This window comes from Macrotis lagotis, chromosome X (assembly GCF_037893015.1).
Source record: "Macrotis lagotis isolate mMagLag1 chromosome X, bilby.v1.9.chrom.fasta, whole genome shotgun sequence".
Classification (NCBI taxonomy): domain Eukaryota; kingdom Metazoa; phylum Chordata; class Mammalia; order Peramelemorphia; family Peramelidae; genus Macrotis; species Macrotis lagotis.
Genome location: NC_133666.1, coordinates 351,655,456 through 351,681,229, shown reverse-complemented (window position 1 = coordinate 351,681,229; position 25,774 = coordinate 351,655,456). Strand labels below are relative to the sequence as shown.

At 32.3% G+C, this 25,774-nt stretch overlaps 1 protein-coding gene across 1 annotated transcript in view; it reads left to right on the top strand.

The window, feature by feature from the left end:
* Positions 1–25,774, top strand: part of DNAH5 (dynein axonemal heavy chain 5) — a 302,769-nt gene that overhangs the window by 101,533 nt on the left and 175,462 nt on the right. The window contains exons 22-30 of the mRNA XM_074202020.1: positions 856–989; positions 7,473–7,674; positions 8,354–8,589; positions 10,488–10,706; positions 11,585–11,647; positions 12,056–12,294; positions 14,514–14,754; positions 15,505–15,704; positions 18,197–18,350. Coding sequence (XP_074058121.1) covers positions 856–989; positions 7,473–7,674; positions 8,354–8,589; positions 10,488–10,706; positions 11,585–11,647; positions 12,056–12,294; positions 14,514–14,754; positions 15,505–15,704; positions 18,197–18,350 — 1,688 coding nt within the window. The remainder of the gene's footprint in view (positions 1–855; positions 990–7,472; positions 7,675–8,353; positions 8,590–10,487; positions 10,707–11,584; positions 11,648–12,055; positions 12,295–14,513; positions 14,755–15,504; positions 15,705–18,196; positions 18,351–25,774) is intronic.

Below are 25,774 nucleotides of genomic sequence, written 5' to 3'. Positions count from 1 at the left end.
AGTTTCTCATTTCCTTCTCCAACTCATCTTACAGATGGGGAACTGGGGCAGAGTTAAGTGACTTTCCCAGGCTCTCACAATTGGTAAGGGTCTGAGGTCAGATTTGAACTCAAAATGATGAATTTTCCTCATTCTAGACCCTGTAGTCTACCTCCTATGCCACAAAGGTGTCCCTGCTTTAGACTACCAAGTATGCATTTTCCTTAAAACAAAAATCTCGTTGCTTAATGAATAAAGTTAAAATTCCTGAAACCTATTTTGTAGCCAAACTGGCCTGTTCTCTATATGATTGCTTTAATTTACCTTCTCCTTTTCTCATGTTTGGAATAAATTTACTTTTACTTCCTCCCTCTATACTTTACCTCCTTTCAGACCTCCCACTTTTGTTGGTCTTTCAAGAAATCTTCTCTGACTCCCAAGTGAAAGTGATGTTTTTCTCATCTGTCATAATTTTTTCTCTGTCATACTCTAACTTGCATCAAAATTTTGTGTATCATATCTTTTTTTATTAGAATGTAAGCTCCCTAAAGGTAGAAAGCATGTTATTTTTCTTTGTTCATATCCTTGGTGCCTAGCAATGCATTTTGCATAAAGTAGAAAATTTATAAATATAAAGTTGATTTTAAAAATATCTTTTAATTACTTTGTTAATTTCTCTCTACTTCTACTTTCCGAATATATCAACAATGTGAAAATCCTAAAAGACAGAATTTTTCACTATATTTACTGATGCTCAGAATTCAGTCATATCTTAGAGAGAAAGGAAGGTTATTAATGAAGTACTATTATGATGAAGACATAATTTGTTTTAACTGGAATTTTGACTTATTGTAACTGTGAACTTTTCCCTTTTAGATACCATTGAAATGGCATCTGTCAATTTACCAATTCCTGTGCAAAGTAAGAACTATTACAAGAGTGTTTCTGACAACAAAGAGATTGTTAAATTGATCTCTGTGCTGAGCACAATCATCAACTCTACCAAAAAGGTAGGCTAATAATATATACCAAGTATTTCAGACTTCTTTTAGTGACAAGGCTCTTTGGTTGGACTCTTCAATTGACTAACACTTATTAATAACCTCCTGTGTACCAGGAGACATGCTCAATCCTGGATAGAGAAATATAAGGTATAAAAAATATAAAATATAAAAGTTAGGGTTTAAACACCTTGGTGGGGGCAGAATAAGGACAGGACAGAAAACTTGATACATCATGTTCAAAAGAAAGTAAATAAAAAATGTATCCAAGATAAGCACTAAATTATTTTGAGATAAGGGGCATTAGCAACTGAAGAAATCAAAAAAGTTCTCTTGAAAATTTAGGAATTTGAGCTGAGTCTTGTAGGAAACTAATTAGACATTTCAAGAAGCAGAGGTGAGAAGAGAAATCACTTTAAGCTGCTTGAGAGTTATAACTTCTTTTGGTCTTCCTTTTTATTTATAATGCTTAGCACTGTGCTTGTCATATTGTAGGTGTTTAATAAATGGTCCTTGACTAAATAAACTTACTTCAAAACCTAATATAAAGAGGTTATATATTATTAGCATATTGACTCTTGAATTAATCCTTTAGAGTGTAGATAAGGAAAAAAGCACAAAATATGTATTACTTTAAATAATTCTGCTACACCCAAAATCCCAGTTTGCTAAATCATATTCAGATCATTACCTCCTCACCAAGGATTTTTCACTATGAAAAATTGTTATCTTTTCAACAGTCATTTCTCTTACTATATTTGAAATAGGGTTTATTTTATACATAGCATTCTAATAAGAATAACAAGTTGCCACTCCACACATAAGTTTTACATGCACTGGTCTCATTGAGAGAAACTACCAGTAACTCCATGGATGTTTGTCTTCCCTTGTAAAATAAAAAGTCATTGTTGCTTAGGTCCTGAGAGGGGACTAAGGGGATCTCTTCACTCTGTAGCTATCTTTATTCAATGATAAATGGTTATTGTTAGAAGAGGTAGATAAAGGGGAGGAATCTAAGATTCCCAAAAGGCACCTTTCTCTCTTTTATAATCTAATGCACACTAAATTTGCTAAGAAAGATGTATTAAGTTTTTTTAGTCTGCAAAATGAGAATGTTGGATGTTTCCCAAGGTCCCTTTCAAATCTAGATCTATGATGCTATAATCTATAAATTTAGGAGATTGTAGATTTATTTCAAATTAAAGTATTTTTCTTTGCTTACTATTTTGGTTTATTACCTTGAACAGGACAAGGAAAACATAATTATTAACTATATTAAACTAATTAGTATACTAATAGAATTACTAATATAGAAACCACATAAGATTGGGATTTTCATCCCACAAAGGGATCATTCATACTCTGTTGCATCTCTACTTTTTGACTGAAAAATTGATCACGTCCCCACTTTTTCCCAATTGTCTTTCCTGAAACTTCTATTTCCATAGCAAACATTATATAGGCAATACATATTAGGACCATTAATTTCCTTTCATTTAAGGAGGGGGGAGATAACACAATAATGGAGGGAGAGTGAAAGTATAGATTGCAAAAATTTATTGAGAGGCAGCTAGGTGGTGCAGTGGATAAAGCACTGGTCCTGGAGTCACGAGTACCTGGGTTCAAATCCAGTCTCAGACACTTAATAATTACCTAGCTGTGTGGCCTTGGGCAAGCCACTTAACCCCATTTGCCTTGCAAAAACTTAAAAAAAATTATTAAATAATAGTAGAAATAGTAATAGATGCTTCTAACTGCAGAAGTGTGCATGGTTTTACTTTTTCTTTGTTTGTTTGTTTGTTTAATTAATTAATTTGCCACACAGCTAGGTAATTATTAAGTGTCTGTGGTTGGATTTGAACTCAGGTACTCCTGACTCCAGGGCTGGTGCTCTAGCCACTATGACCCTGGTTTTATTTTCTTAAACTCCTATTTTCCTTTGTGGGAAGGATGACATGTACTCTCTTAGGTAGATATTCATGGTACTGAGTATCATCCTTTCTGACTTGTTGGCAGGAGGATGGGGAGGTTTTGGAGGGAAGAAAAAGGTATTAAGTTTTTTTGTCAGTTGATTCCTGAGAATTCCAAATTTTCTGATATTGAGTTATTCATTGAAGCAATGAAAAATAGTTAGTAAAAATCAATCAACACCCGATTGCCACTACTGATGGTGAATGAAGAAGTCTGTCCCCAGAATCCCTCCTCTGTTCTTTGAAGAAGGAGGTATATTTCATTATATTTTTCCTAGGACTAAGATAGGTCATTTCAGTTACTTATAATCTAACTTCATTTTATGATTCTTTTTATTTGTCCTATTGTAGTCATTGGAAATGTTATTTTCTTTGTTCTGTTCAACTTTGTATCAGTTCATAAAGTTTTCTAAATTCTAATATGCATCATTTCTTACTGCAAAATCATTTGCCATTATAGTCATCCACCACATTTTTTCAGTCATTACACAGTAGATGAAAGTACTGCACTAAATCCTTTGGAACATATCCTTTGATTCAAGTTGAGTAGCTAGAGAAATATAGTCTAAAATTAAGAAGCATACTAAGAGATATGCAACAATTTAGGTGGAGAGGAAAAGATGACCATTGATATGATCATACAAAGTTTATGGAAGTCTTGTCTGGCAAAGATCCACAGAACAAGTTGGAAGAGGTAAAAAATCATATCTTCCTCTCTATAACTGACCTCCTTTGCTTATATCACCAATGTGATTGAGACAAAAGATACATATTATTTATTCAATTTTTGGTGTGGTTACAATTAATTTTCCAGAATTGGTGAACTACTTCATAGCTCCATCAATAGCACATCACCCTGTCGATCTTTTCTCTCAAAAGGCAAGCCATCTCTGCTCTTGATTTCATTCCTTCTGAAGTATTATGCGCCTTCCACAAAGTAACAGTAATGATTAGAATTTATGAAATACTGACAAGAACTTTACTAATAGTTCTATCAAGTAGATGTTATAAGTATCATTATCACTGTTTTGCAGGTGAGGTCCAGAAATTAAGTGATTTGCTCAAGTTCTCAAATCTAATATATCTAAGATCGATAGTTCCTGGCATACTTCCTAAACAGCTGATTGACAATGAAATATTATTTCAATGATTTTTCCTTACTCTTTAACTTTTAAGTTACTGACTTCAGATTAACAATGAAAAAAATGAATGAATTTAGTGCTTACCATGAAATAGGCAGCAGAGCAGAAGAGGGGGAGAGGGAGACTTGATCATACTTTGTTGCTAAGTAGATAATATCTATATAGGACAAAATTCTCAAATAGTGCATCCCATAGACTAATGTATGTTATCTCATCAGGCAAATTATCCATTTTAAAGAGTAGATAATCTCAATTAGAGTCAGTTTGAGGTAAGCAGCATTGAATGAGGGCTTAAAAAACCTGGGTTTGATTTGATTCTAAACACTTCCTAGCTGTACAATGATATACATGATTTGGCTGAGCCTTAATTTCCACATATGTGTATAAATATATACATATATGTATATATATATGTGAATGGGGATAGCATTAATAACATCTATACTGTTTACTTTATCAGTTGTAAGTTAAGTCAACTTAAATCCTTATATCAATATGAACTTCCACTATCATCATCATCATCACCTAGTGAATGCTAAAGAACATTATTACTGTATTCATAAAGCTTGAAGTGGAAACCCCATACCCACTAACCCATCTAGAAGCCAAGTTTATTGTATTTGGTTCATTTTAAAAATTATTGCTAATATTTCAATAAGAAAGTTATTGTGTTTATATCTGAGAGATGAAGTTTTGCTACTTTCTCATCATGGATTTATTTTTATGCAAGCAATTTATTCTGAAACCATGTAATGAAAATGACTTAAACTTTATAAAAGTAATGTTATTAATACATTTTCATGCAAATCTATTGTTTAATTGTATCATTATCTTAGTACCAACTAATGACTATTTCTGCTGAATTTTGAAAGCCTATAGAACCAAAGTGTATAGGAGTGGGAACAGGCATTAGGTATAATGTAGTTTTTATGCTACTCTCCACTACTCTCCCTCTTCTCTCTACCTGCCAACAAGAATAGGGATGCCTATTGCCAACCTTCTCTTTGTTCTGGTTTGATGTAGGGTGAAATGAGACACTCATAAATCATTGAACAATTAACAAAAAAAATTATTTTACCCTAGTACAGAAAGACTATGCAGTAAGAATACAGTGGCACTTATTTTCAGCATTGGTAATGGGGCTTCAGTTGCTTCCTATTGGAAATTCATTTGGTAGGCATCAATCAATCAACATTTATTGAATGTCAACCAGTCACTCTCCTTAAAGAACTTGCAGTCTAACATTAACAAGACAGTAGGACTAGACATGAGGATTTGAATGATCTTGGATACCCACTAAATTTGAGAGGTTCAAGATCTGTAAGACTGGCACTATTTATTGTTTTAGATGACAAAAAACTACATCAGGGAAGTTGGAGCAAACTGATGATTTTGTCTCTTTTTTAGAGAAAGCTAATTCCTTTTGTTAGATGACAGAAAGGTTACAAGAAAGATGCTATGTTAGAGCAATCAAGACTAGTCAAATCCCAGAACCACTGTTTCATTAATACAATTATAACCCCCATAGCTAGAATAAAGTCTCTTTAGGGTTGAAACCTTTCCTTCTTTTAAGGCCTAACTTGTATGTCAATCCTCCTTGAGCCCTTCCACCAACTCAAAAGTGTTATCTTTCCTTTCGTATTTCTCTTATAGTTTTGCTTGGACTATTTTTTTCTTTTGGCTGAGACTATTATGTGCTCCTTATATCGAAACTATTTGTTAAATCATGCTCGCCTTTGTGAGATTTTAAGATCTTTGAGAACAGATTCTATATTATTCCATCTTCCTAACTGTTCAAATGAATTAAATTCAATCTAGTAGAGCCTCCTAGTTTTACAGATAAGGATTTTGCATCCAAAGAATTAAAATGGAATTTTCTTTTTTTATTGAAATTTTATGTCATTTTCTAATTACATGCAATAGTAATTTTTCAACATTCTTCCACTTGCAGATTTATGAGTTTCACATTTTTCTACTTCCCTCCTTTCTCTGTCCCTACCACATGGCAGTGAACAGTCTGGTAAAAGTTGTAATATAAATTCATGCTTAACATATTTATATATTAGTCATGCTGTGAAAGAGGAATTAGAACTTAGGGGAAAGAAAAAAATCATGTGAAAGAAAAGAAAAACATAAAAGAAGTTTTTTAAAAAAGTGAACATAGTCTGCTTTGCTCTGTGTTCACTCTGCAGTGTTTTATTCTGCGTGTGAATGGCATTGTCTATAGCAGATACCTCTCTCATTGTTGTCCTTGATTTCTGAGAGGAGCTACATCCATCATAATTGACCATCTCTCAATGTAAAATGACATTTTCAAGGATCATAATATAAGGCATAGTTAGAATTAATTAAAACTAGTACTCTTGATTACCAGTCTAATGTCCATTCCATTATTATTTACTGTTGAGTTGTTCAGTCCTGTCTAACTCTCTGAAATGCCATTTTTGAGTTTTTCTTGGCAAAGATATTGAATTAGTTTGTCATTTCCTTCTCTAAATCATTTAATAGATGATGAACCTCAGTTCATCAAACAAACTTGTGACTTTCCCGGGGTCACATAGTAAGTGGCATAGCGAGTCAGAGTGTGACTTTGAGCTCAGGAAAATGAATCTTCTTGATTCTCAAGCCAGTGCTCTAACCATCATACCATCTATCTACCCCTTTAGTGTTCATTCTACCACAAATCTGTCCTTTTGGGGGTTTCATTGGCAAGGATATGCAATAAATGTTTTTCATTATGATGAAATTATAGTCATGTTTTGAATTATCTAAAAAATAAGACATTAGTTATTGGCAGATATATCAATGTTCTTATTTCATACTTCTTATTATTATTTCATAGTATAATTTGAAGACCAGAATTCATATTCAATCTCAGACTTTTAGCATCTCTATGACCCTGGGCAAGTCCCTTAATCTTTGTTTATCTCAGTTTCCTCGTCTATAAAATACCTATAAAAACACATAACTCTCAGGGTTGTTTTGGAAATCAAACAAGATAATAATGGTAAAACACTTATAAAATGCCTGGGACATTTTGTTACATAAATGTTAATTATTACTATTTTATTATGATTTTATTACAATCATTGCTACTTAAAGGCAATTAGGTATAATTTGCTTAGAGAACTGGGTTAAATATTTGGAAGACCTGGGTTCAATCCTTTTCTCAGACTTTAACTGTGTGACTATGAACAGGTTACTTAATCTCTCTGTTAACCTCAACTACAAAATGGAGATAAGAAAACCAACCTTACAGCTCGGTTATGAAGGTCAAAGAAGGTAATATCTTAAAAGTCTTTTACATAGAACCTGACTCACAGTAGACAATTAATTAATTAATATTTGTTTCCTTTCTTCGTTTTTTTTTCCTTTTTCAGGAAGTTATTTCATCCCTAGATTGTTTCAAACGTTACCAACATATATGGCAAAAGGAGAAAGAAGACACTATTATGGAATTTTTAAGTAAAAATCCCTCACTTTCTGAATTTGAATCTCAGATCCTCTATTTCCAACACTTAGAACAGGAAATTAATTCTGAACCTGAATATATCTGTGTAGGAGCTATTGCATTATACACAGGTAGGTAAACATTCTTTTAGGTATTCATTGAAATTCAACAAATATTTTTATCTCTTCATCTCTAGATTACTATTTCTGAGAGGGTTTTCTTAAAGATTGACTTTCCTTTTATGAAACCTAAGCAGAAGAGTCTAGTTTGTAGGTTTTTATTTATTCCCCTTATACACAATCAGCTATTTGAGAACATGTAGAGATATAATGAATGTTTTGCTGCTATTCACTGAAAATGAATGCTTATTGAGAGAAAGGGAATATATCTGATGTATTTGGTATTAAAATTGAGCTTTTTCAAAAAATAAAGATATTAAAAAAACCCTAGGAGATTTATCTCCAAGGGCAATAGATATTTAATGTGTAGGTTTTAGTATTTGGCAATATGCTTTGGGTTTTTATAAGGACAAATATTATAAAAATATATAAATGAATAATTTTAAGGAGGGAAATCTTTTTAGTTTTTAATTTTTAAGAGAAAGAGAACTGAAAGGAATAAGCCTAATTTACTTCCATATATTTTGGGATAGCTATAGAACACAGAAGAAAAACAGGATTAAGGAAGGAAAAAGAGAAGTTTCTATAAATGCCAAGTGTAACTGTAAATTAAAAAGGTTTTTTGTATCTATATTTTGCATCTGCTATTCCTACTTTTCCAAAATATATTATGAATCTTTTATTTTTATAGCTGACCTGAAAATGGCATTGACTGCAGAAACCAAGGCCTGGATGATTGACATAGGTCGTCATTGTAACAAGAAATACAAAAGTGAAATGGAGAATGTTTTTACTTTGGTTGAAGAGCTCAATAAAAAATTAAATCGTCAGATTAAAGATTTGGATGATATAAGGATAGCAATGGCTGCACTTAAAGAAATCAGAGAACAGCAGATTCCCATAGACTTTCAAGTTGGCCCTATTGAGGTAAACAACAACAAGAGTAGAGTTAATAAATTTTGTTATTAACATGACTGTCAAAGACAGCCATTTATTAGGTTCTGATAGCTGTTTTTTTTTTTTTTGCTAACTTGATCTGAGCTGGATAGAATTTGCCCTTTGTTCCAATTATGAAAAGGATTAGATACTGATAGTACAAATAAGATTTGAGCAGGACTATGTTTAGAATGTTATTATAGTTTTTATACTTTTAAGCAATAAAATCAATTTCCTTCAATTAGATTATAATTAAATCTTTATTTAATTAAATAGATTTTATCCTAATCTGAGAGTTTACATTTCCCTCTACTATTACTTTCCTATAGTAGTTTTTAGGTATTATGTTGCTTTTTTTTTTTTAAAAAATTGTGTGTATGTATCTTTATGAAGATACTTCATCTCTTTGAAGGGCTCTAGGATCCATTATTTTAAATTAAAGTACAAAACAAATGTGCACTTATCATTTGATTAATGATACTAGACTTGCCACCAAGTTGTTGACTACATTATTGAATTTCCCTAATGACCAGGATAGACACTAACCTCACAATCCTGAATTTCACTTTGGGGAAGTACTTCTTTTTCTCACTTTCCTTAAATCCTGAAACTATCAATAATATAAATCTCTAAAGAATCTCTTAAGACATTGTGCGCCTTAGAGTATATGCTAAATGGCATAAGATTTTTATTGTATGAACTCTTAATTATCTTGTGGGAGTCAGAATTTGAAAATTGCCCCTCTCTCTTCATTCCCTTACTTCAGCAGAAATGGAGAAGGGCTGGTTTTCCTCAGACCATATATGAGCCTGAGAGTGGATAAAAGGTGTGACTTTCTTCTCTAATCCTCACTTCTGCTCCCTATCCATTCCTTGGACAGTTCAAACTGCTCAAACCACCCTAATTTAAAGAATCCAAACTAATAGAGATCAGAGCAAAACAGTTTTCGCTTCAGGCATTCACAAGGACATCACTGCTAATTTGTAGTTGTAAAAGAAATAGTGATTCTTTATATTGGTTATTAGTGAAATATATTATCCTAAGCCCTCAGATCAGTCCTCAAATCTGGTCACTGGAACAAATTTAACTCTTGATCTAATATTTCTTTCTGTCTAGATTTCAATTAGCTCCCATGTTTTCCTTGCATTAATTTCTTTTGTGATCTATAATTAGGTCTTACACTTCATTTCACTAATCATAGCAAAAGCAATGAATTAAAACTCAGTAAAAAATAAGGAATAGCTATCAAGCTGGAGTAGGGAGAGGGGAGATAGAGAAAGGAAACATTACTGGAGCTTTTCCATATTTCTAAAACAAATAGATATTCACTAGGCTAAGTCCAAGTTCTGTGAGCTGTCAAATCACAGTGGGATGAGGAGGGGGTAGCCCTGAGACTACACTCAGTCCTTAGTAAATACTAAAAGATAATCTTAAGTACCTGATTTACATAACACTCTCATTCTGGTCTGCAACTGAAGATGTTGCCTGGTTATTCACCTTCTCCATTAGATTTCTTATCTGTGGACCCTCCAGGTGCTTTTTAAATCTTCCAATGGATGGCCTTGAAATGGAGCATCTGTGAATTCCAGTTTTTTCCAGGATATGGAACTGCAAATTACAAGATACTTAGTTAGCTCTGGATGCTTCCCTCTTTGCCTCCTTCTCCCCTTCCCCAGGCATGTTGCATTAACATTCTTACATTCTTTTTCTTTTCTGTTCTCTTTGATTCTGGTAGCAAGAGATGGACAATTATATATTGTGTCTATTAATGGCTTAAAGTTTACTATTCCTTGGTATAACTTCATTTTTATCATAATTTCAAAAGGAAATGTTTTCATGCTTAGATTTTTATCCCTACTTACTTGATATATTTTCCTTTGGGTCTCTAGGAATCCTATGCTCTACTTAACAAATATGGACTCTTAGTGGCAAAGGAGGAAATGGAAAAGGTTGATACTTTGCGTTATACCTGGGAGAAGATTTTGACCCGAGCAAGTGAAGTTCAACATGAATTATTCACATTGCAGCCAAATTTCAGGAGAGAACTTATTAGTACTGTAGAAGGCTTTGTTGAAGATTGTAATCAGTTCTATTCAGACTATGACATGGTACTAAACTAATTTTCTATGTATGTATTTATAAGGAAAAGGAGATAATTAAAAAAAAGAATTGTTGTTTTAAAATAACGGGTCTTAAAATCTATATCATGAAGGATTCTTTCTGCCTAGAGGTCCTATACTTATTTTAGGATTAAACTTAATTAACATTCCTCCATAAATTTCATTTTTTTTATTTTGACTTTGAGCAGTTTAAAGAAATTAAAATCAGTTTTTTAAAAAAAATAGAATTTCAGCATATTGTCTGTTGTTTATCATTTAGATCAAGATAGACATTGGAGACTTTTCCAAAATTATATGGAAAAATTTTTGATGGCAGTATGTCCTTTAATAAGATTGAAAATTCTTTTCTATGTCAGTCCCTTTCTTCCCTATATCTTCCAGTATTGATGAATATAACCGTGGAGCAGAGGGTAATATTTCTGATCCCTGTTTAACACTGGACTAAACTACAGAGCTTATGAGTAATGTGTTGGAAAAGAAAAATGACGGTTGTTCTAGTGCCATAAAGAGACAAGAACGAGTAATATTCTTTTGTCTTCATTTATCAGTTCAAAATCATATTTGTCTTTTAAAAACTGGAATAGACAATGTCTTTCCCCTCTCTCTTTCCATTTCTTTTGCAAAGATAATTTCCTAGAAAAGAGGAAATAATATACCCTCAAACCTTAATTATTTTAGGTAACACAATAGTGATACTATTTTTCCCTCTTTTATTTTAAGTATGATCCAAATCTTATGTTCTTTGAATTAAAAAAAATTGAAAGTGTAGAAAGCTACTAAATGAGACCAAGTCTCCATCCAGTGCTTGGCATTTTCTTATGTAGATAGAATACATTATTAATTCTTTATCTTAACTTTCGTCATAGAATGGTCCTATGGCTGCTGGTCTAGAGCCCCAAGAAGCCAGTGATAGACTTATTATATTCCAGGTAATATTTCTAATGTGTATACTGGTAGAAAAAATAAATCCTATTGTATCTGTCATTTTAGTGATACTTTTAAACCAAGAAATACAAGTAAAATACTTTTTAATATTGCATGTGTATTGTTGTGTATGGTATTATAGATATATCTTGTTAAAATAATTTTATATTGTCAGTAATTAGAAAAGTATAGATGATATTTTATTGATAATCTCATCAATAAACAAATATAAATGACCAATTATAAGAATATGTGTTTAAGTGAAAAGTGATTTGTGGGGCAGTTAAATGTAGAAATATATGTGCTGAATGATGTATCTGTCACTAATGTCTTATTTTAGATATACCATAAGGTTTTTTTCCTTTCCTTTTTGGATATCATTTGAGTATCTTTGCACTTATATTTTTTGTTAGACTCGATTTGACAATATATTTCGCAAATATGTCACTTACACGGGTGGAGAAGAGCTTTTTGGACTTCCTGTGACTCAGTATCCTCAGCTCCTTGAGATAAAGAAGCAACTTAATCTCCTCCAGAAAATCTACAGCTTGTACAACAGTGTCATTAATACTGTCAATGGATATTATGATATGCTTTGGTCAGAAGTGAATACTGAGAAAATAAATAATGACCTTCTAGAATTCCAGAACAGGTAAGGGATTGCAAAAGGTTAGTATGTATGTAACAAGGGTTAAAAAGTTCTTAAACTTTAATTATTTTCTTAAGTAATTTTTAACTTTGCTTCATTTATAAAATTCTAGATTTTTGAAAAGCATTTTTATTGCACTGTTGCCAAAACAGTCATCAAATAGTATTTATTTCATTATCTCCATATGATTGGTGATATAAGAGCAATCTTTTAAATTTGGATAAAATATGTCAATTTTTTTAATACCATGTCTTCATATGAATAAACTTATCGAATATTAGAAATCATGTTCAAAGATTTGTTAAGACAATAAAAAATTTTAGATTATCCTACATATTTATGGAATGTTATAATAAGAATGGATAAATAAGCATTTATTAAATGCTAACTGTCAGTTAAATAGTATACTGGGGACCCAGGAAGGAAAGTCAGATATTTTCTAATAGGAGAGAATAAAACTTAGTGTGCATACATGTGAACACATATAAAGTGTGTATATATCTATATATGTGTATATGTATAAGCAAACACACATGTGTATGTATATGTATATGAGACAGAGAGAGAGGAAGAGGAAGAGAGAGAACAAGAGGGAGGACAACTGACATCTTCTAGAATCATTTGTACTATTAAGATGATTAGTAATCAGAGTAAGAGATGGAAATGAATGTGGGGAGGGTTGTAGGCAGGAGTAATCCAAATATAAATCATAACTGAAATCACAACTTGAAATCAATATCATAAAGAATTCTTTCCTCCTTGAGGCCCCATCAGTTTATAGAATTAAACTTAATTAACACTCCCCCCATAAATCTTTTCTTTTTCATTTTGACCTTGAGCAAACTAAAGAAATTATAAAGAAATTTTATTATAGAATTTCAACATACTGTCCACCTTTTTATCACTATGCTAAGCATTTTACAAAAATTAATTCATTTGATCCTCATAATAACCCTAAGATGTAGGTGCTATTTATTATTTTCATTTTACAGTTGAGGAAACTGAGGTAAACAGATTAAATGACTTGCCTAGTATCACACAGCCAAATATCTGAAGCCTAATTTGAATTTAAGTCTTTTTAATTTCAGGCCCATCGCTATCCATTGCCAATCCAATGCTAATTCCCTTGTATGCTTGAAATTGTTAAGGCATGTTTTTAGGTAAACTTTATAGTTGTTACAATTTATAAAACATCTTAACAACTACCCTGAGACAAAGGAAATGAAAATGTTGTATTGGAAGGGGCATCAGGGTCATCTAATTCAGGCCATGCCTGAATAGAATCTCTTCTATGGCAATGCTAGCAAGTGATCTCACTATATTTGGATTTTTTTTGGATGCATCTAATTGTTAGGGAGTTTTCCCGTAAATTGAATTTATCTCTCTGCAGTTTCCAAGGTTGTTCCTAATTTTATCTCATGTTGCCAGGTAGAACAAATTAAATCTCTAACTCACATGAGAGTACTTCAGATAGTTGAAGATAGTGATGATGTGTGCCAACTATTTCTTTTATATCTAAATGAATCTCCATTTTATAAGTAAGGAATCTATGCCTCAGAAAGAGATTAAGTGGCTTTCCTAGTCACATAACTAATAAGTTATTACAGCAAAGTTTTGAACCTGTCATGTGACTCCTAAGACTAAACTTTCATAAAGACATACTGCCTCATATGGACTTGGGAATGGGATTGGGAGATAGTATCCAATTCATCCTACTTGGAAGCCTTGTATTCTCAAAGCCCTAGTAGTAACTTTCTAAAATGATTCCTTGACAAAAGTTATTCCAGCTTTTATTTTGCTTTCCTTCTATGAAGACTGGCACTCTATAACATAAAATCTTGGCAATGTACTGTCGCATTGGAAAGATGGAGTCACATTAATGAATATGTAATATACTTGAGATCTGCCTAAAGTCATAATCTTGTCTGTGAAAAGGCATTAGGTGAAACAAAGGGATTAGGAGAGTTAAATTCAAAGGAACAATGTTTTAAATGATTGCCTGACCAAATTGCATTCTAGTTGGTTTTCTTAGATACTGGGTCTTTTGTATTAAGGTAATTATTGTGAAATGGCCATGATTAGAGCAATGCCATTCGTGACATACCTCTAGATAAGAGGAAATATGGATTTAGTATGGTCTTCATTGCTAGATATAAAAAGATGAGATGGAAATAAAAATAGGTCAGATTTCTTTAGACTTCCCTATTCTTTTCCTTTTATAGGTGTCGTAAACTTCCACGTGCTTTGAAGGATTGGCAAGCCTTTCTGGATTTAAAGAAGACCATTGATGATTTCAATGAGTGTTGTCCACTGTTGGAATACATGTCAAATAAAGCCATGATGGATCGACACTGGAAAAGGATTGCAGCACTCACTGGCCATAGTTTTGATGTCGAGAATGAGACCTTTAAGTTGAGGAGCATCATGGATGCACCTCTTCTGAAATATAAAGAAGAAATAGAGGTATTTTTGGCAAGAAGTGATGTGAGGTTGAATGGGAAAGTGGAATGCCTGCACATTTCTCAAATAAAAGTGTTGGATTGGCAAATGTGACTAGACAAAGGGAAAAGATAATAGTTTTATTGGGCAAACCAGCTTGTTCTTAATTTCTCAATTTAATCTTTGTTGCTAGGGGTTCTTTCTAAATATTAATTTGAATTATTTCAACCAGAAATACAATCTTCCACATACCATTATAACATTAGAAAATCTAGGTTCTTTAGAATTACCTTCAATTTTTTAAATTCTAACTCTCCCACTCCCTTATTCTATTAATTGACAAATATTGTTGATTCTGCCTCTATAACATCTCTTTTTTTCTAAATTTTCTGTATATATGTCTAGTTCTTCTCCTCCTCAGTTTAGGTTTTTATCTTCCCTTGTTTATAATACTATGTTGAACTTCTGACAAATTTTAATTCAAATCTTCCCCATTTAATCTACCCAAAGATGACAGAATAAAATTCTTATGTTTGACTGATTATTCAACTGTACAAAAACCTATAGTATTCCCCTGTTACCTCTAAATCTTATGTGCCAGAATAAATAGGTGATCACTTTTTAAGATTATTTATTTTTATTTAATTTTATTTAATTATTTATTATTATTTAAATTATAGCAACCCCTTACCATGATTATAATTGTGAATGGTAAATTTGTGATTTATTAAAATTTTGATTTTCAAAAAATGAGCATTTTTTTTATTTTGACAGGACATTTGTATTAGTGCGCTGAAGGAGAAGGACATTGAACAAAAACTGAAACAAGTAATTACTGAGTGGGACAATAAGATCTTTGCATTTGCCAGTTTTAAAACCCGTGGTGAACTACTCTTAAGAGGGGATAGCACAGCAGAAATTATAACAGGCATGGAAGATAGCTTGATGATGCTGGGTTCCTTAATGAGCAACAGGTAATAAAGTCATTTTTTTCCAAGAGAGGTGAAAAATGGAAAAACAAACAATTAAGGGAAATGAAAAATCTTTTGTAAGCCCCTCCCAGTTATCCAGTATTTTATCAAATATTTCAAACATTTATTTTAATGTTAGCCTCCATATGCAAGTCTATTTTCAAGTGACACTTCAGTTTATGCCATTTTTATATCATCCTGTAGTGGCTAGATTCTCTGAAAGCCCCCATACCACACACACACACACACACACACACACACACACACACACACACACACAAACACACACACCACACACAAAATACAGCACAAAACTAGCATTTTGAATTACGATCAAAGATTTAGAACTGAAAGGGTCCTTGGAGAGAATTTTTTCCCCTGTGATTTTACAGTTGAGGAAATTTGGGCCTAGAGAGATGAAGAAATTTAGGTAAGTTTAGACAAGCCAAGAAGGTGAGCCAGAATCTGAAACTTCTGATTTCCAAGGCAGTAATCTTTCCCATCTATCATACTATTTTTCTGGATGCTCCAGCTTTATATAAAAACCTCTGATGCCCTGAATTACTCTATTGTCTTAATTCCAGAGTGGAATCAAGTAGTTCAGCTATTAAAATTGACTCATACCAAAGGAAAAGCCTTTCTTCATTTCCTTTTTATTTCAAATGTCTAATTGTTTGACAACTATGCAAGGCAGCACTCCTCAAGCAAATTATTTCATCTGAAAATATTGAATTTGGTCTAATAAGGTTTAAGGGATTACTAATGGGCATAAGAAGTAAGGAGTCTAAAAAAGAATGAGTAGAAGATAATAAATTTGAACATGAAAAGCAAACCACACCAATTTAGCTAATTCAAGAATGGTCTATGTCAGTGAACCTTTTCTTCTACCCCTTTCCCCCAAGTTTTGATAGCCAATCCATAGAAAATAGTGAATTGAATGCCATAGAAATTAAAATTGACTAATTCCATTTTTTGGAGGGAAGGGTGGATCAAAAGTATCTAAACTTGTAAGTTTTTAAATTTTAAACTCAAAAACATAAATATTTCATTAATAATAATAATAATAAATTCTATAAATCAGGAGTTGTTAATCTGGAATCCATGGACCCCCAACAAGTTTGTTGTTATATTTAAAGGAATCCTTGAACTTGGATAGGAAAATTATTATCTTTATTTTTATGAATCTCTAACTGAAAATTAGTATGTTTTTCAAAAAAATTATTCTGAGAAAGGATCCATAGACTTCACCTGAGTGTCAAATGTGTCTGTGATACAAAAAAAAAGATTAAGAAAAATTTTAGGTTGTGTTTTAATTACAATTTACATACAATTGAGGTAGCTTTGGTTGGGAAAAAGACAAGACAAGTCAGGGTGATAAATAATTTAGAAAGAAGTTGATAGAAATTCATTTTGAAAGTGAAAAGACACCTAATTGGTTTTAGAGAGTATTCATAAACTATTTGTTGTATTCATTTCTTCCTATTATGACTTCCCTTTTAGATTCTAAATTAATTGATCCCCTCTTTCAGGTGCTCTTTATTTTTAAACCTTCAGAGACTGTATACTGAATGACTGCAGTTATTTTGCAGTATTATAGACATCACCTATGTTACTCTAGAAGAAATTTTGAGTAATCCTCGCTTTAAAACTCCATGCCAATATCCTCTGCTCAACTGTTAAAGGCTCATATTTCCTTCAACTATTATCTATTTAGCAATAGTCAATTTGCATTCTAGGCAGACTGAATTCCACAGGATAAGCAGTTTTTCTGGTAGAGTTCATATGTTTAATAAAGTCATATTTAAAATAAAAATAGTTACATTTAATAATGATTAGGAAGCACATGACCTTTTAGCACAAAAATAACTTCTTAAGTTATGAATATAATTTTTAATAGCAGCCCTAAATATGCAAGATACACAATCAATTCTGTAAATAGGATGGAATTATATTACTTTGCTTATCATGACATGAGGCTGTGAAGAATCAGTTTCAATGGGAGGGGGAAGAGAAAGATAAGAAAGAGTGCGACAGTCAGATTGATTGATACTGCTATTTAATTTTCTGCCTACCAGGAAGAGTTTACTGTAACTTTGATTTTCCAAGCTTTTTTTTTTTTTTGAGATTGAAGGACAAATAGGAAATAAGTTCCTTTCCAAGTAGGCTCTGACTCAATGGAATCAAACTTATCAACAATAAGTCACCTTCTCAATTCAGCTATATCATGTGATTTCTGATTTTTCTGAGACTTAATGTTCTGTCTGAAGTTGAGTTGAGAAGGAATGAATTTTTACTCCCTATTTCAAACAGGGTCATGGTAGCTTGATAATTCCAAATGATATTTAACTAACAGCCCATAAATCAAAGATTTCCCACCCTGGTAAATGGGCAGGAAAATCACTAGTAGCAAAATAATTTAATTCACTGCATCCTGCTGATGCATGAGCAAGCAAGATTTTAAAAAAATACAGATTTAAAATATTTCTTCTTTTTAGATATAACACTCCATTCAAGGCACAGATTCAAAAATGGGTACAATGCCTTTCTAACACAACTGACATCATTGAAAACTGGATGACAGTGCAGAACTTGTGGATTTATTTAGAAGCTGTCTTTGTGGGAGGAGACATCGCCAAGCAACTGCCTAAGGTTGTTGAAGTTTATGATTTATTAGATTTTTTATGACAGAAATATGGAATACTAAAAATGTCTTATAAAGAAAAGTAGCTTAGACTCATTTATCCACTTCCCTTTGTCTCTTTTGTGAAGTAGGGGAAGGAAAGGGACAAGTGTGGAAATTGGAAATGAAGGAAAATAAAGTAGGCAATATATATATATATATTATATATTATATAATATATATATATATATTATATATATAATATATATATATGACTGATATAAATCATCAGAAGATGTTAAATCAAGAATATAGAAGAGCATAGAATTATGAAGAGGTTATCTTGTGGTAATTTATTCCTACAGAAGTAAATTTTAAAATAATAAAGTGTTTAAGAGACATCATTGCATTTATAATATAAAATTGTGGGTTGAAAATGTACAAAAAGATACTACCTCTCCCACATGAAACATACTGAGAACATTTTTTTCTCCCTCAAATTGCTGTAATCAGCCAAAAAAACATTCGTGGAGAGTAATTTGAGATATTTAATTGCATTGTTAAAAAAAAGTTTTTCACAGCATGTCCATGCATTCTTTTGAATTGTATATGAAATCAAAGCATTTTAATAATACATTTGAAACTTAAAAATTTGGGTGTAATCTTAACTTATTATGGTATTTTATTTCCCCTTTTACTAGAACAGAGAGATAGAATTATTCCAACTTGTTCCTTCTATCAGACCTTCTGATGAAAGGCAGACAGACACAAGTCCTGTAATAATTGTTATGCAAATTTCAGGTAGAGTTTTGATGATTGTTGGGTTAGGACCATAGATTGGGCAAGAATGATTTATTGATTCTTGATGCCAAGCGTAACATAGGCATGTATAAAAATACAGAATAACTCAAGGGATAGTCTTCCATGCTACTGAAGATTGCATAGTGGTTAGTGGCCAAAATGAGTAGTGACATGTGTTTTCTGGTCAAAGGTTCAGAGCTACTTAGGTCTTTATTTTATAGTAAGTTTTAAGAAAAAAGAATCTGATGTGACTTCCCTAAGGTGATAGATTAAGATAACATGGAATTGCAAAAAAGTGGTCTCTAAAAATTAGCTTGAAAGGCTTACTCAAGATGCTGAATGTAGTATTATACCTATTCTGTACCAGTAAGCTGTTGGAGAGTTTCAGCAGCCAGTTTTTAACCAGAACTGAGTGGTTTAAAACAAAAGCATATTTAAGTAGTGCATTTGGAGATATTAGGAGAGTAGGATTATCCTCTGTCTGTTGAATCAGTGAAAGGATTCCATAACAAATTGCAAAGCTGTTTTGACAGTCATAAAAATATGTGATTCCATTTGTTCCTCTTAATTGTTGGAAAAAAGAAAACCCCACCAAGATTGATTGTTTTTTGATATCCACTTACATATTTCAAAGACTAGAAGAGGGCTCAAAATAATTTTTGTAATGTTATTTCTAGTGTTTAAAATATTTTTGGTTTTTTCTTTTAAGTATTTTCTTTCCCTTCAATTTCACTTCAAACTGAATAACAAAATAGGAAAAAAAAACCCTCATAATTTGCAAACTCATTTATCACATCCAAAATGTTATGTCTCATTCTTCATTTTGAGTTCTTCATCTTATTTCCAGAAAGTGGGTGGCCTACTTTATCATCAGCCTTCTGTAGCTGTAATTTGTCATTTTATTGATCAGACTTCCAATGCCTTTCAGCATTGTTTTTCCTAATAATGTTGTCATTGAATGAATTGTTCTCCTGTTTCTGTTCTTTTTTTACTCTTTAGATAGGTCTTTCCAATTTCCTCTAAAATTATTTACCACAGTTGTTTATGGCACAGTAATATTCTATATTATAATATTCACATATTATAATTCATTTAGTTATTTCCCAAGAGCTGGGCAGTCTCTTAGTTGCCATTATCTTAATACAAAAAGAGCCATTACAAATATTTTCATGGATATGGGTTCATTTGGTCTTTTATTCTTTCTTAGATTTCTTTGTGCTTTAGGTCTAGTTGTGGTATCACTCAACAAAACATATATTTAGAGTTTAGTAATTTTGAAGGCATAGCACAAATTGCCTTCCAACATGACTGGACCAATTCATAGCTTTTCTAACAGTGTAATAGTGTGACTGTCTTCCCATAGTCTCTCCAGGCTTCTCCATTTTCCTCTTGTATTTTCTTTGCTAATCTGATGAATAAGTGATGGAATCTTAGAGTTGCTTTAATTTTAATTTCTGTAATTATTAGTTATATGAATATTTTATATGGTTTCTATAGCTTAGAATTAATTATTTCTTCTCTTAAAAACATGTTCATCTTCTTTGTTTGGTGATTTTTTTTAGAAAGATTTTATTTATTTTAAATTTTACAATTTTCCCCCCAATCTTGCTTCCCTCCCTCCACCCTGTCACAGAAGGCAGTCTGTTAGTCTTTAGTTTATTTCCATGGTATACATTGATCTAAGTTGAATGTGATGAGAGAGATATCATATCCTTAAGGAAGCAATATAAAGTCGAAGAGATAACAAAATTACATAATAAGATAACTTTTTTTAAAATTAAAGGTAATAGTCTTCGGTCTTTGTTCAAACTCCACAATTCTTTCTCTGGATAAGATTGGTTAATTCTTAATAATTTGAATCAGTTCCTTTTATATCTGATATAAGACCTTTATCACAGACTTTTCTTGTAAAATTTTCTTCCCAGTTGTTTGGTCTATACCTAACTTCTTCAAATTTCTTTTCCATTTTTCCAATAGTTTTTATTGAATGTTAATTCTGTACTCCATTAATTGGGTTCTTAGGATTTATCAAGCACTATGATACTGTTGTTTTCTTTTATGTATTGTATATTTAATATATGACTATAAATTTCTCTGCTTTTTAATCTATAGTAAATCTTTTTGATGAATCTTGTATTGTGATATAGATTAAGAGTTGTTTCAGACCTACTTCCTTTTCATTTTTCCTCAGTATTTCTATTGATATTCTCAACCTTTTATTTTTCTAGATAAATTTCAATATTATATATTTTTAGGGGTTTTTTGCAAGGCAATGGGCTTAAGTGGCTTTCCCAAGGCCACACAGCTAGGTAATTATTAAGTGTCTGAGTCCAGATTTAAACTCAGGTACTCCTGACTCCAGGGCCAGTGCTGTATCCACTGAGCCACCTAGCCATCCCCAATATTATATTTTTTAACTCTACAGAATAATGTTGATAGATTTTCACATCAGTTAAGTAAATCATTTAGGTTGAGTTGTCTTTTTTTTACTGATGATAATAAGCAATATCATCAATTATCATCATTATTATCAGTTATCATCAGTTCAATGAATTCTTGCTCTCAATTTTGTCATTTCTGCCCTTTATTCTCAAAATTTTTATTTTGTTGAGTTTTTTCAGTTTTTCAACATTTATTCCTTATGTGCTGGATTTTTCTTTTTCTTTTTGGTTGTTGAAAAGATTTAAATACCTAAATAATTAACGATTATTTAGATCTGCATATATTTCCAAAAAAGACAGTTTCGTTATTGCATTCATATAGTTCCTGGCTTGATAAATAGAAATATATCTTTATTTCCAGTCCTTTATTTTTATTTTACAGTGTCTGCTCAGGTCAGAACTTTTCATTCAGAATACCTGGAAAGACTCTATTTTATTAAAGGTCCATTTTATACTTTTGGCATCCTGACCACAACTTTTTGGTATATGAAATTTTCGTAGTTGACTTTTTGTATTGTTTCATTTTGATGTGAAAGCTATAGGTTTTTGTGTTTATGTTCCTAAGAATCTTTTATTTTGAGATCTTTTTTAAGAGGCACCTAGTAGATTATTTCTATTCTCATGCTCCTCTTGTTCAAAAGAATCTAATTAATGTTCATTCATGATTTTTTGAAATATGATATCCCTTTTTTCTTTTTTGTCTTGAGTTTAAGATAGTCTGTTGAAGTTTATAGATCTATTTTATGATTCTCTTGTCTGTAATTTTATATTACAGACATTTCTGTCTTTTTCAATCTATTGATTGATTTTGTTTTGATATTGCTTTCCTTATTGAGCTTTTATTTTCTGTTTGGTCTATTTAATTTTGAGGACATTAAGTTGTTGAGTAAGGTTTCTTGTTTTCTTTTTTTAAAATTATTTTATTGGGGTGACTAGGTAGTACATTGGATAGAGCACTGGCCCTGGACTCAGGAGGACCAAAATAGCTCTAGCATATCTAAGTTTTCTAAGATTTCATTAACCTTCTTAGCATCTTTCTTGTTTATTTTTGTGGTTAGATTTATGTAGCTCTGAGAGAGGGAGATTGATGTCTTCCATTATTAAATTTTTGCTGTCTATGCCTCCTTGTAATTCATTCTGCTTTCCCTCTAGGAATTTGGGTGCTATACTACTAGGTGCATACATGTTTAATAATGATTTAGCTTCATTAGCGATGGTACCTTTTAAGAAGAACTAGTTTTCTTCCTTATCCCTTTTAATGAGATCTATTTTTGCTTTTGCTTTTCCTGAGATCAGGATCACTATCCCTGGTATTTTGATTCAACTGAAGCATAATATATTTTGCTCTATCCTCTTACCTTTATCCTGTGTGGATCTCTCTGCTTAAATATGTTTTGTGTAAACAACATATTGTAGGATTCTGGATTTTAATCCAATCTGCTACCTGCTTCCATTTTATGGAACAGTTCACCCCTTTCACATTTACAGTTAACATTACTAATTCTATCCACTGCACTGACTACCTGCCCCAAGTAGGATAGATTTTTAAACTAAGTTGGAATGTATCTTATTCCCTCTCTGGACCATCTATTGAATAGAATTTACTCAGCGTTTACACTCTTACTTCTTTCCCTCTAAAATTATAAATCTTCATGCCTCTTCACCTGGTGTTATTTATAAGTCAGGTACTATTAAACAGGTATTATCAATCACAGCTTAATCAATTGATTGATCAATTGAGCAATTGATTACTTGATAAGCTGAAAGTGTAATGAAAGTATCATCACAGACTGATTGAATGTCTGATTGATTGGTTGATAAGAGGCATTGTCTCAAAGTCACTGAGTGCTCTCCCCTCTTTTGTCTTATTAGAAGTATATTTTTCAAGAGTCTTGAATTATATCAACTTTTAATCATTTTTTCCTTGCCTCCTTTTCAAGTACCCTCCAAAGACACACAATACAAAGTCTAATCATTTTGTGAACTATTTGTACCCTCCCCACAAAGCCTATTTTCTTTCACACTCCCCCCACTACTTAATCTCTTGTTAAGTAAGGGTTAAATCAAACTCTGTTTTAATTAGCCATAAGAATCTTAAAAGGCTCTAAGTTCCTGGGGACTGAAGGTCTCACTTGAGAACTTTACAAATAATTCTAAGTTATGGAGGACACTGACTCAGGACAACCCAGTTTATGATGTCCTCATCAAAGAAAGTGCTAAGCTTTGTCAGCACAGCAGATTTGAAGTGGGTCAAAGGATCCTGAGACACTTAAGTTTAGAGTTCACACCCCTGTTTTTCTTCTTGACTTTTTGTCTCAAACATAGTGATGTCAACTTAGACCTCTTCAAGGAGAGAAAAGACCCAACTATACTCATATCCTTTAATTCCAATCTCTTCAATTATATTCAACCCTTTAATTATCCTAAGAGGAGTAAAATTCTCAAGTTAGAATTATATCTTCCCTTTAAGGGTTGTATACAATTTGATGGTTTTGACCCAATATTTTTTGTTTTGTTTTGTTTTTTTTCCTTCCCCTTTTCATTTACCTTTTATGAATTTTCGAGTTGTGTATTTGGTGATTAATTCCTCTGTTCAGTTCTGGTCTTTGTGTCAGGAAATTCTGGAAGTCCTTGATTTCATTGAACATCCATTTTTCCCCCCTGACAATTTATGTTGAATTTTTCAGGGTAGTAAATTCTTGGTGGTCATCCCAGGTCCTTTGCCCACTGATATATGGTATTCTAGGTCCTCCAGTCCTTCAATGCTGAGACTGATAGGTCCTTTGTGAGTCTGATGGTGAAATTGTTTCCTTTGCCATTTGCAGTATTTTGTCCTTTGTTTGAGAGTTCTGGAATTTGGCTATAGCTACCCTTGAAGTTTTTATCCTGGGGTCTCTTTCTGGAGGAGTTCTATGTATTCTTTCAATGGTTTTATTGTCTTCTTGTTCTAGCAGATTTGGACAATTTTCTATAATAATTTTCTGCATGACATTTTCCAGGATCTTTTTTTTTTTGATCTAGGCTTTCTAGTAGTCCAATGATCTGTGGATGTATTTTCCAGGTCATTCATTTTTCCTAAAATGTAGATAATGTGTTCTTCAGTTTTTTTCCAACTTTTTTATTCAGTTTGATGGAATCTTGTAGTCCTGTAGATTTGTTGGTTTCTATTTGTTCAATTCTCATTTTTAGGGTTTTATTTTCTTCAATTAACTTTTGTGTTTCCTTTTTAAAGGTGTTGGAATTCTCTGGTCAATTTTTCATTGTTTTTGCTGCATAACATTTCTTTTTTCCATTTTTCTTCTTCCTTTCTTCTTTGGTTTTTATATTCTTTTTTAAGCTCTTCTATGAGCTCTTGGATTTGAGTCCCAATTCATAGACTGTTTTGAGACTTCTCATAAGTGATTTTTCACTGATTTTTTTTTTCTTCCAGCATGGCATTGTTATCCTCTTTGTCTGTAAAACAGTTTTTAATAGTGAGAACTCTTTTAGTTTTTTTGCTCATCTTTGTTGCTTTAGCTCTGTTCCTGAGGTATAAATAGTATAGATTCAGGTTTTTTTGTTTGCTGGGACTGGGGTCTGATCCCTGGCTTATTGTTGGTCAAGGTATTTCTGATTCATTCTAGGCCTTGCCTTTGCAGAGGTTTATTTCATTCTTCTGTCCAGGTTCTGATTTAGCTGTAGTTTCTTCCCAACCCAGTGTTCCCAGGGTTCAGACTGTCTGGGGCTGGAGTCCTCCCTGATGGCTTGCTATCCATCTTACAGGAACTCTGCTGTTGTCAAGCTGTTAGGACCTGGACTGCATCATGACTAAAAGCCTTCCACTGGCTTTTCTGCCTCCTGGACTTTCCTTCCCCTTTTCCTCTAAAGAAACAGACCTTCCCTGAAGATCCTTCATGATGTACACCATTGAAAACTTCTTTGGCTCTTCTCTTTTGCTTGTCAGTTCAGACACTTTTATCTTTTCTAGGGGAGAAACTCTGGGTACATGTTAGCTTTATGCTGCCATCTTGCCTTCCACCCAGGAAAAAGTTTCTTATTTTCTAAAGCATTAATTCTATTTGACATTCTTTTCTCTCTAGATGTTACATTTTATATTGCATTTTCTGCTTCTGGAAAAAAAAAGATTTAAAAGAAGTTCAGAGAACAACCTATGAAAAGGGCTAAAATTTATTTCTGTGTTAAGAAGCAGCATTGCAAATTTGTGTCACCTA